The following is a 12,534-nucleotide window of genomic DNA, read 5'->3' on the forward strand; positions in this document are numbered from 1 at the left end:
GGAGGAGAAGAAAAACATGCAAATATAGGCATGATGGGAATTTTTAAACGTGTCTTTTTTAATGTTTGACAAATCCATTAAAATTAAATGAACTCAACAGAATTAACAAGTAGAATAAATGTAGTAAATCATGCCTGACATATAGGAAACATTTTCTGGTTTTAATGGTTAATTGACTCTAAAAGCTTATTCTTTATGAAAGCTAATAAACACAGTGAATATAAAGGTTTTCAAGAAAGCACAAAAAGCTGGAAATGAGAATGGGGATAAAATATTTTTTTACGAGTTCTTTTTGGTTATGTGACATTCAAATTTAACTGGTAATTATATGTTTTTTAAAATGCTTATTTATTTATTTTGAGAGAGAGAGAACGAGCATGAGTGAGGAAGGGGCAGAGAGAGAGGGAAGATAGGATCCCAAGCAGGCTCCACACAGACCACACAGGACCTGGATTTGGTCGATTTCAGGACCAGGAGACCATGGCCTGAGCCAAAATCGTGTCAGATGCTTAACCAACGGAGCCACCCAGGAGCCCCTTAATGAGTAGTTTTTAACTGCAAATTATTTATAAAAACAAATTTGAAAACCATAATGAAATGAATACAATTCCACTAAAGTACCAAAACTCACAACAGTAAAACACTTTGATTTCATTATCTTAAATTTGGATTTTGAATACTTTTATATTTTCTATGTGATTTTATCATGAATATTTAGCATGTTTCTGTATTTTTTCTCTTTTATCCTCAACTCTTTAGCCCAGTCTTATTTCAATACCATGATCCTTCCCCTTGACTCGACCTGATTGAAAACCACATATAGAAAAGAAAAAAGGTTGAAATCTGAGTCAAAATAGTAAATTAATAAATGCCAACAGGTTTATCTTTTTTTTTTTTTTTTAAGATTTTATCCTTAAGTAATCTCTACACCCAATGTGGGGCTTGAATTTATAACCCCGAGATTCAGACTTGCATGTTCTACCAACTGAGCCTGCCAGGTGCCCACCGCCAGGTTTATCTTAAACTATGAACAAAAATACTAAGTTATATAACAATCACAGAATTAGACGAAAGAATGGACCCTTCTTCTGTTCTCTGGCCATGGTGGAAGAAATTATCCATTAGTCAATAACACCGACTAGGAATTAGGAATTAGTGTCATAAATTTCAAGGGGATTTAGTGCCATCTACTGGAAGTCAAGTAGTAAATATAAAACAAAGACTTTTTCTAGAAATTATTTTACATAAATGTAAACAATGCCTAGTTAAGATAATCTAAAAGTACAAATATTTGTTGTTGTTTTTGTTTATTTTTTGAGAGAAAGACAGAAACAGAGAGACAGAGAGTGAGCAGGGGAGGGGCAGAAAGAGACACACACAGAATCTGAAGCAGGCTCCAGGTTATAAGCTGTCAGCACAGAGCTAGATGTGGGGACTCAAACTCACAAACTGTGAGATCATGACCTAGGCTGAAGTCAGATGCTCAACTGAGACACCCAGGTGCCCCAAAAGTATAAATTTGAAGAAAGAAGTGAAAATCCTAAAACAAAGTATAAGTGGTGACCACTCAGTACCCAGAGCTTTAAAGGTATTACAAAAGCATTAACCAAGAGGCACAAACTCAAAAATAAAACATGGGAATTCCAGAACGTTTGAACATACATTTTATGACCAGAATTTTAAATAAAAAGTTATGTATAGGGGCACTTGGGTGGCTCAGTTGGTTGAGTGTCTGACTTCGGCTCAGGTCAAGCCCCACATCTGGCTCACTGCTGCCTGCGCAGAGCCCACAAAGCCGGCTTTAGATCCTCTGTCCCTCTCTCTCTCTGTCCCTCCCGCCCCTGCCCCCATGCTCTCTCAAAGATTTAATCTCAAAGATTAAAAAAATTATGCATAAGCATAGGCTGTCCAACAATAGTTCACATTTCCAAGCAGCCATCAAGATAAACTAATACAATTGGGAAGGAAAAAGAAACTGTTGAAAATGAGGAAGCATAAAACACAGTATAATAATATACTTGTTAGATAATCTTTACTGCATCTTGTAGAAGGCTAAGACCCAGTCTACTTCCTTTGAGGGGCTCATGGTCCAGATAGGCAAAGGATAGTATGTAAATGCCAATGCCAAGGGCAGGTCCATTAAAAATGCTTGCTTGGGTGGGGGGGCACCTGGGTGGCTCAGTCGGTTGAGCCTCCGACTTCAGCCTAGGTCATGATTATCACCGTTCATGAGTTGGAGCTCCGTGTAGGGCTCTGTGCGGACAGCTCACAGCCTGGAGCCTGCTTCAGATTCTGTGTCTCCTCTCTCTGTCCCTACCTTGCTCACACTCTCTGTCTCCCTAAAATAAATAAATGTAAAAAAAAAAAAAAATTTTTTTTAATGCTATGGGGATTGTGGTGCTGGGCTGCCTCTTCAAGTGACTACCTCAGGGTGGCAGGGAAGACAACTGTTGTATTATAATCCCAAAATCTCTAAAAAGTTCCCAAACTGTGAGAATTAGAAAACTTTATTTGTAACTGAGTTTGACACCTAACCATTATGACGATAAAATGAATTTTGTTTTAGGAGTGCCTGGGTGGCTCAGTCAGAATCATCTGACTCCAGCTCAGGTCATGATCTCATGGTTCGTGGGTTCGAGCCCTGCATCGGGCTCTGTGCCGACAGCTCAGAGCCTGGAGCCTGCTTCAGATTCTGTGTCTCCTCTCTCTGCCCCTCCCCTGCTAGTACTCTGTCTCTCAAAAATGAATAAACATTAAAAAAAAAAAAGCCTGTAAAATTCTGCGTTCGAAAAATTAGTCACTCCACATATATTTGTGACTTTAAAAACAGGGCAATCGCTAAACAGTGCTGGTACATTACACAAAACACTACTGTAGCAGTTACAAAAGAGTAGAGATATATATTGGCATGGGAAGACCTCCAAGGGGCTGTTGAGTAAATAAGCTGCAAAATGTTCTTACAGCATATTATTTATGTAAAAAAAAAAAAAAAGCCCAAACTATGTATCTTCCTTATTTGCAACTCTGTTACATAGATAGGTGCATAGACAAAGGTCTGGAAGGATACACAGCAAAGGAATCACAGTGTAGGTTGAACAAAAGGACCCAGACTTACGGGTACTGTTAAAAGTTCTGCTTTGTCATCACTTAAACTTTTTCTAGGAAAAATGTGGCCATTTATTACTTGGGTTAACATAAAAATCTAAGGAAGTGGTTAAGAGAAAAAAAAGGTTCCTGATTGATTTTCACGGATTGAGCAAGTATTCACCGGGTGCCAGGGACCTGACACGTGTGGTGCCGGGACGACAGCAGCAAACAAGAGAAAAGCCCTGGAGCTCAGAGCTCGGGGTCCCGTGTCAGAACCAGACTGTAACAAGTGAACACAGTGTGTCAGGCAGTGGGAAGTGCTCTAAGGCAAAGGGAACGTGGCAGAGCATGTGAGGAAACTGGAACCTTCGCACATGCCGCTGGCAGCGGAAAATAGTGCAGCTGCCGTGTCATGCCTCAAAGAGCCCAACCGTGTCTGACCCAGAAATTCCATTCTTAGTGACACACCCCAGAGAACTGAAAACATGTTCACACAAAAACATACTAATGGTCATAGCATCATTATTTATAAAAGCCAGAAAGTGAAACACAAATGCTCTTCAGCTGATGAATTATAAAAATTTGGTATATTCCCAGAATATTTGACCATAAGCAGGAATGAAGTACACACAATACGAATGAACCTTGAAAACCTTGCTAAGGAAAAAAAGAAAAACAACAGATATAAAAGGCACTCCATAAAATGGAGCACTGTGTGATTCCATTTATATGAAATGTCCACAATAGGCACATCTTTAGAGACAAACAGTGTATTAGTGACTTCTGGGGTGGGGGGTGAAGGTGGCCAAGTTAGAGTTTATAGTATAGCCACTTAGATAGACAGGATTTGTTCCATTCAGTTAGTTTCAAAACTCCTGAGAAAGGAATCAACAGACCTGTTTAATGTCAGGTGCTGAAAAGTGACTGTTGATTGGGTGTGGGGTCTCTTTTTGGAGTGATGAGTAAAAAGGCAGAGAGGGAAGGGGGTTGCTATTTTGGATGGGGTGGTCAGGAATGACCTTATTTGGGGCAGAGACCTAAAGAAGCTACAAATACAAATTGGGGTAAAGATGGGGGAGCAGAGAGGAACATTTCAGGAGGAAGAGCAGGTGCGAAGACTCTTGAGGTAGACTCACACTTGTACTCAAGGAACAGCAAGGTTAACAGCATGGCCAAGGGCAATAGCAAGGGGGTGAGGCTGTGGGAAGCTAGGGTTCAGACTGTATAGGCTTGTACACTACAGTAAGAACTGGACTTTACTCTAAATGATAGAAAGCCACTGGAGCTGGGAGCAATGTGACCTGATGCACATTTTAAAAGGTTCATTTTTTGCTGCTGGGTGGAGAATAAAAATAAACTAAGGCGGTAGCAGAAGGCAGGCCTGTTAGGAGTCTATTGTAGCAGTCCAAGCAAGAGAGACGGCTTACGTTGGTACAAGTAGTAAGTCGTCAGATTCAATGCCTATCAAATCACTGTGATGTATACTTACATTTCTTAAAATTTTATGTCAGTGATACCTCAGTAAATCAGGGGGGAAAAAAGTGGCTGGATTCAAAATATATACTGAGATTAGAGCCAAAAAGTTTGCTAATGAACCAGATGTAGGGCACGGGAAAAAGAGGAGTCAAAGATGACGCTAAGGATTTTGGTCTGAGCAAATGGAATGTCTGAGTGAATGGACAGGCCATTTCCTGACATGGGGAAGCCTCAGAGAAGGCTGGGCAGGGAAATGAGAATTCAGTTAACCTTAACCTTGAGGTATCTAATAATCTAGGTGCACATACAAGCCTATAATTCAGTAAAATGGCCAGGCTGGAAGTAAAAATTTGAGAGCCATGGCGGAAGGCATTTGAAGCCATACTGAAGACTCCCTAAGGGAGAGAATGGAATCCCGGAGCAGAGTCCAGGAATCGAGTCCCAGAGAATTCCAATATTTAGATACTTAGAAATAGAAGATGTGGCACAATTTATGTTTCAGAGAGGTAGCAACCTGTCACAGGAAGACAAAGATGCTCCTTATTTCTTATTCTTATAGAATCAGATGATCTGATGGATAAAAGTTCCTTCAAACCAGGACGTCCCTTAGGATCATAGGCGTCTTATCTCTGGATGTTCAAAGATGTCCTCCTTTTCCATTTCTTGGTGTTAGCTTATGGAGAACACACCTATTGACCTACTGGGTATTCTCACATTCTTTTTTTTTTTTAATTAAAAAAAAAAGGTTTATTTATTTTTGAGAGTGCACATGTGAGTGGGGTAGGGGCAGAGAGAGGGAGACCAAGGATCTGAAGCAGGCTCTGTGCTGACAGCAGGCAGCCCAATGTGGGGCTTGAACTCACAAACTGCAAGATCATGACTTGAGCCGAGTTCAAATATTTAACCAACTGAACCACCCACGTGCCCCTCACATACTTTACAAAGAGTGCTGCTTTGAGGATCTCAAGTCAAATCCCTATTAACACCACACTAACATGAGAATCCAAAAACCTGTAATTTAGTTTTGGGTATATTATTTTATCTCAGAAGTTTTACCTTCCTTATTAAAACCACAATTGGGTTTGCCTTCCTTAAGTGTGTACAGATGTGGTCAGAAACCGTCTTAATCATGGATAATTTAGAGATACATGGCTTTTTGGTAAGTAGGGGTACGATAGTAATTCTTTAGCTCAGTTGGCAAAAATTCCAAGCAAAATAATCTAACCACCTGGGACAGTGACACTTGTGCAATGGGTACTAAAAGTTGTGCAACTACTGTAACACATCCAATATTTAAGCACTGAAGGCATTATGTAGTAGAAGTGCCAATACTTTCTGCTTTTATAGTCTGAATACATGGTCTGAAAGCCTCAGCTTTCTCACCTGGGAAATACAGATAATGGTACCTGCTCTATCTTGTAAGGATTATATAAACAAAGGTGCTTTCTACACTGTATTATGCAATGTAGTCATAATACATTTTTTTAAAAAAAATTTTAAATGTTTAATTTTTGAAAAAGAGCACAAATAGGGGACAGGGAGAGAGAGAGAAGGAGATACAGAATCTGAAGCAGGCTCCAGGCTCTGAGCTGTCAGCATAGAGCCCGACATGGGGCTTCAACCCACAAACCATGCAATCGTGACCTGAGCTGAGTTCAGTTGGCTTAACCGAGCCACCCAGGTGCCCCCTTTTACTATTTTTAAAAATTCTCAATAAACATTATTTTAATTCTATAATTACTATCATATGTAAATGAATGATTTTACATTTTACTCATATGATTTTACAAGACTTTTTAGCTGGATTTTTAAATCCTTATTGCATCTGAAATTTGACCACCAACTGTAGTTCTACTGAGCTGACTCTTAATTTCGGCTCAGGTCATGATGTCACAGTTCGTGGGTTCAAGCCTCATGTCAGGCTCTGTGCTGACAGTGTGGAGCCTGCTTGGGATTCTCTCTCCTTCTCTTGCTTGTGCTCTTTGTCTCTCTCTCAAAATAAATAAACTTAGAAAAAATAGTAAAAGATTTAAAAAAATGCCCATATCAGTGGGGATTATTAAATTATAGTGCATCCTATAATAAACTAGATCTCCTGCCCTTAATAAGAAGAGGTGGTATTATATGTCCTGATAAGAAACTATATTAAGATATACTAGCAATTAAAAAAGGCAAGATGCAAAAGTGTGTAGAGTTTGCTTACATTTGACTAAGATATATACACGTTTGTGTATATACGGACTATCTCTGAAAGGATACACAATTAGCTCATCACTATATACCCTTTGTTCTATCTGAATTGTGTTCCATGTGTTTGTATTTATTCAAAATAAAGTAAAATAAAATCTAACCACAGAGCCTCAAATATCAGCAAGATATGAAACAGAATGAGGAGTGGCTGTTAGCTTCAATATAAAAAAGGCTTCCTTCAAATAAGAAAAAGAAAGGCTTGCCAAAAGACAAGTGGATCCAGGTTTTGGAATTAGCATTCCACCAAAAAATATATACGGCCACACGTTTTTTAAATGTTCATTCTTAGAAACTGAGCAAATTAAACCAAATATTATTTTACTCACCAGATTGGAAATTAAAAAAAAATTACACCCAATATTGGTACACATATATGAAATGGGAATGCTCATATTTTACTGGTGAGAGCATTTTACACATTTATCAAAAGTCTTAAAACATACGCACACACATCCCACACACACCCATATCTCATTCAGCAGCGCCACGTCTAAGAAATGAACCTGAGGAAACAATGTAACAAGCACAAAAAGATATATGTAACAGGGATACTACTCAGTTTTAATTAAAACAGCAGATCATGGGAGGGAAGCCAACGTTTGCTAATAAAAGGTTAATAAATCATGGTAAAACCAAGTAGCTACTAAAAGTTTCTAAAGAACATCTAAGAATATTAAAAAAAATGTTCACAGTACATGAGAAAAAAGATTAGCAAAGAGAAGAGCATATGAATTCTAATATCATAGGTGGTGTCAATAAATACACACCAGAGAGGCTGGAAAGACATACACCAGAATACTGATGGTTTCTGGGGGTAGATTAGAGGCAGTTTTTGTTTAGTTTCTGGTTTCTTAGAAATTCTTATATAATAAGCACGAACTGCCTTTGAAAAGGAGAAAAAATAAGTGAGGGAAATGAAAATTGGAGGCAAGATAATAAATGGGGTAAATAGCAGTTGAGGAAAAAAAACCATAGAAGATAGAAAAAAATCTAGTTATTTGTAAATTACTAATGAAATCTAAGTCTATGTAGGAAAAAAATGTGTAGGGAGATAATTTTATTTAGTAATAAAAATGTTTATCAAATACAAAAGGGTAGAAATATTGCTTTATTTGACAAACTTACATCCAAATTACTTTTGCGTTGTTTTAAAAAGTCCTAACAGGCATCCAAGAAGAAAACATATACGGTGTCCACGACAATAAGAACAAAGACTTGGGGTTGTCGATTGCCCCAACTGACATTTCCTAAAAGAAAAAAATATTAACCTTCCTTTTTTTGAGTCAGGGTAAGTGAAATGCACATATCATAAATAACATAGTCTTACTTTTATAAGGAGGAAGGACTATGATCCTGCTTTTTATGAATATTAAATATGAAATACAAAATCCACTCTTCTGAGCAAGATGAAGAAAAAACACCATTCTTTAACATTTTAGTTCTCATGCAATGAAATCCAAAGGTCTGTTGAATCCGCCTTTTCGATTCATATACTGCCTATGATGAGAAGAGAAAACTCATTGTTTATTAAAAAAAAATTCCGGACTCCTCTAATAAAAAATAATAATATAAATCATCTACAAAATGGCAAAATCTAGGGTAAAAAGTATTCATGGTTATTTAATTCAAATTAAGGATATTATTTTACTTTCAAAATAATCTAAAGCCTTTCAGGTTTCTTTAAAATCAAAATATAAGTATGGAAAAATACTTTCAAATTATTTGGAAAGATTCTACAGACTTAAAAAATCTGTATTTGTAGGTAACACTAAACCCCTGGTTTTAGGAAATGAAGGAGCTCAAAAATAGGTACCCACAAAGTAAATCCAATTGCATATTGTATTAGTTCTCCTCATAAGACTCTATTTGAAGATAATTTTACAAAGGACTATTGATGAGGATTCTGGTCATCACTTTAACTCACAGCGTGCTCAGACCACATTATTCATATTCTAAATTAATCAGAACATTAGTCTTTTATCTGTGGTAAAGGCAGAGAGAAAAGCAATGTTTGATGATGTCTTAACTTTTCAATTCACTGGGAATTCAGTAAGATTTCACATATGGATTGGTTTGTTCTGTGGTACTAATAAAATATGCCTATACTTAACAGAAAAATATATTTACAGTTGAAATCCTTACACAATCAATCTTGGTAAATAACTCAGGATGGATCTAATTTAAATCTATAATTATAATGAAATTAAAGCCTGAAGACTTGAGATTATGCTGTTTTGAAAAACTATGTAGAGCTTTAAAACATTTAAGCCAACTATCCTTCTCCATAATAGTTATTAGTTGACTTAAAAATTGGAAATTATTTTGACACATCAGAATAGAAGCAAAGAATATTAAAATAAAGGACTACATGGTAGGGCGCCTGGGTGGCTCTGTCGGTTAAGAGTCTGACTTCGGCTCAGGTCATGTCATGGTTCATGGGTTTGAGCCCCGCGACGGGCTCTGTGCTGACAGCTAGCTCAGAGCCTGGAGCCTGTTTCAAATTCTGTGTCTCCCTCTCTCTCTGACCCTCTCCTGCTCACATGGTCTCTCTCTCTCTCTCTCAGAAATAAATAAAACATTTTTAAAAATTAAAAAAAAAAAAAAGGACTACATGGAAACTGCTTCATTTCCTACAAACATAATTCTCCCATAAATAAATTCTTTCCCAAACACATGATCTGTATCATTAGTTCAAACATAATAATGGGGGCTAAGCTTACCTGTACTTCCTCTTCTGAGACACATTTATGGCATAGGCATTTACAGAGCCATCCACCTTTTTCCCCTGGAGAAAAGCAATAAATAAATATAAAAAACAGGAAGGATATGTTAAGTGCTTCGATCAAAGAGCTGGGACCTATAGATATATTTACATGGCAAAATCCATTTATGAATAAGGTAGCCCAGTGAGAGAATTTTCAAATCCTGATAATATTGCATGAACTCTCAAGTGTTACAACTCTGTTCACAATTTTATAGTTACACATAATGCAACATATCCAAATATTCAAGCCAACAAACATTCATGGTATATACATATATTATGTGCAAGGCATGCAGACAAATAGGGTAACAGGTCCTAATCTTTTTTTTTTTTTTAATGTTTAATTTTATTTTTGAGAGAGAGAGAGAGAGAGAGAGAGAGAGAGANATATACTGCCTATGATGAGAAGAGAAAACTCATTGTTTATTAAAAAAAAATTCCGGACTCCTCTAATAAAAAATAATAATATAAATCATCTACAAAATGGCAAAATCTAGGGTAAAAAGTATTCATGGTTATTTAATTCAAATTAAGGATATTATTTTACTTTCAAAATAATCTAAAGCCTTTCAGGTTTCTTTAAAATCAAAATATAAGTATGGAAAAATACTTTCAAATTATTTGGAAAGATTCTACAGACTTAAAAAATCTGTATTTGTAGGTAACACTAAACCCCTGGTTTTAGGAAATGAAGGAGCTCAAAAATAGGTACCCACAAAGTAAATCCAATTGCATATTGTATTAGTTCTCCTCATAAGACTCTATTTGAAGATAATTTTACAAAGGACTATTGATGAGGATTCTGGTCATCACTTTAACTCACAGCGTGCTCAGACCACATTATTCATATTCTAAATTAATCAGAACATTAGTCTTTTATCTGTGGTAAAGGCAGAGAGAAAAGCAATGTTTGATGATGTCTTAACTTTTCAATTCACTGGGAATTCAGTAAGATTTCACATATGGATTGGTTTGTTCTGTGGTACTAATAAAATATGCCTATACTTAACAGAAAAATATATTTACAGTTGAAATCCTTACACAATCAATCTTGGTAAATAACTCAGGATGGATCTAATTTAAATCTATAATTATAATGAAATTAAAGCCTGAAGACTTGAGATTATGCTGTTTTGAAAAACTATGTAGAGCTTTAAAACATTTAAGCCAACTATCCTTCTCCATAATAGTTATTAGTTGACTTAAAAATTGGAAATTATTTTGACACATCAGAATAGAAGCAAAGAATATTAAAATAAAGGACTACATGGTAGGGCGCCTGGGTGGCTCTGTCGGTTAAGAGTCTGACTTCGGCTCAGGTCATGTCATGGTTCATGGGTTTGAGCCCCGCGACGGGCTCTGTGCTGACAGCTAGCTCAGAGCCTGGAGCCTGTTTCAAATTCTGTGTCTCCCTCTCTCTCTGACCCTCTCCTGCTCACATGGTCTCTCTCTCTCTCTCTCAGAAATAAATAAAACATTTTTAAAAATTAAAAAAAAAAAAAGGACTACATGGAAACTGCTTCATTTCCTACAAACATAATTCTCCCATAAATAAATTCTTTCCCAAACACATGATCTGTATCATTAGTTCAAACATAATAATGGGGGCTAAGCTTACCTGTACTTCCTCTTCTGAGACACATTTATGGCATAGGCATTTACAGAGCCATCCACCTTTTTCCCCTGGAGAAAAGCAATAAATAAATATAAAAAACAGGAAGGATATGTTAAGTGCTTCGATCAAAGAGCTGGGACCTATAGATATATTTACATGGCAAAATCCATTTATGAATAAGGTAGCCCAGTGAGAGAATTTTCAAATCCTGATAATATTGCATGAACTCTCAAGTGTTACAACTCTGTTCACAATTTTATAGTTACACATAATGCAACATATCCAAATATTCAAGCCAACAAACATTCATGGTATATACATATATTATGTGCAAGGCATGCAGACAAATAGGGTAACAGGTCCTAATCTTTTTTTTTTTTTTAATGTTTAATTTTATTTTTGAGAGAGAGAGAGAGAGAGAGAGAGAGAGAGAAAGCACTCATGAGCAGGGAAGGGGCAAAGACAGAGAGGGAAACACAATCTGCAGCAGGCTCCAGGCTCTGAGCTGTCAGCAGAGTCCGACGTGGGGCTTGAACTCACAAGCTGCAAGACCATGACCTAAGCTGAAGTCGGACGCTTAACTGACTGAGTCCTAATGTTTATTTATTTTTGAAAGAGGGTGGATAAGTGGGAAAGGGTCAGAGGAAACGGGGAGGGAAGACAGAGGGAGAGGGCCAGGGAGGGAGGTGGGGGGCAGCGGAGGGAGAGAGAGAGAAGAGAGCGAGAGCGAGAGCGAGAGAGAGAGAGAATATCCCAAGAAGGCTCCACACGGTCAGCCAGAACCAGGAGATCATGACCTGAGCAGAAATCAAGAGTCAGATGTTTAACTGACTGAACAACCCAGGTGTCCCTGATCCTAATCTTTTTGGTCAAAGAATTCTTTGAAACCAAATACCAGTTATAGATTTTCTCTAGAAAAATTCACATTCACATAAAATATAACTTATGACCTTAGCTCATAGCATTCTCAAATTACATCTGGAACAGTCATCATTCATTGAGATCCCATTTCTTGCATAACCTTGGAATTTTGATATTTTTAAAAAGTTTTAGGGGCGCCTGGGTGGCTTAGTCGGTTAAGCGTCTGACTTTCNAAAAAAAAAAAAAGAAAAAAAAGTTTTTTAAATTTATTTTTATTTTTGAGATAGAGAAAGTGTGAGCAGGGGAGGGGCAGAGAAGGAGACAGAGAATCTCAGGCCCACTCCATGCCATCAGCACAGAGCCCGACGTGGGGCTCAAACTCATGAACAGCAAGATCATGACCTCAGCCAAAATCAAGAGTCAGATGCTCAACTAACTGAATCACACAGGTGCCCCCAAATTTTGATTTTTAAAAAGAATC

The 12,534-nt window shown here is 37.3% G+C and overlaps 1 protein-coding gene across 1 annotated transcript in view; it reads right to left on the minus strand.

The window, feature by feature from the left end:
* Nucleotides 1–7,908: 7,908 nt before the first annotated feature.
* The window catches only part of SNRNP27 (small nuclear ribonucleoprotein U4/U6.U5 subunit 27), a 12,293-nt gene continuing 7,667 nt past the window's right edge, over nucleotides 7,909–12,534 (minus strand). The window contains exons 5-6 of the mRNA XM_077766358.1: nucleotides 11,196–11,260; nucleotides 7,909–8,310 (exon numbers count right to left, since the gene is read on the minus strand). Of these exons, the coding sequence (XP_077622484.1) occupies nucleotides 8,256–8,310; nucleotides 11,196–11,260 (120 nt within the window). The 3' untranslated portion in view covers nucleotides 7,909–8,255. The remainder of the gene's footprint in view (nucleotides 8,311–11,195; nucleotides 11,261–12,534) is intronic.

This window comes from Crocuta crocuta, unplaced genomic scaffold (assembly GCF_008692635.1).
Source record: "Crocuta crocuta isolate KB4526 unplaced genomic scaffold, BGI_CrCroc_1.0 scaffold113, whole genome shotgun sequence".
NCBI lineage: Eukaryota > Metazoa > Chordata > Mammalia > Carnivora > Hyaenidae > Crocuta > Crocuta crocuta.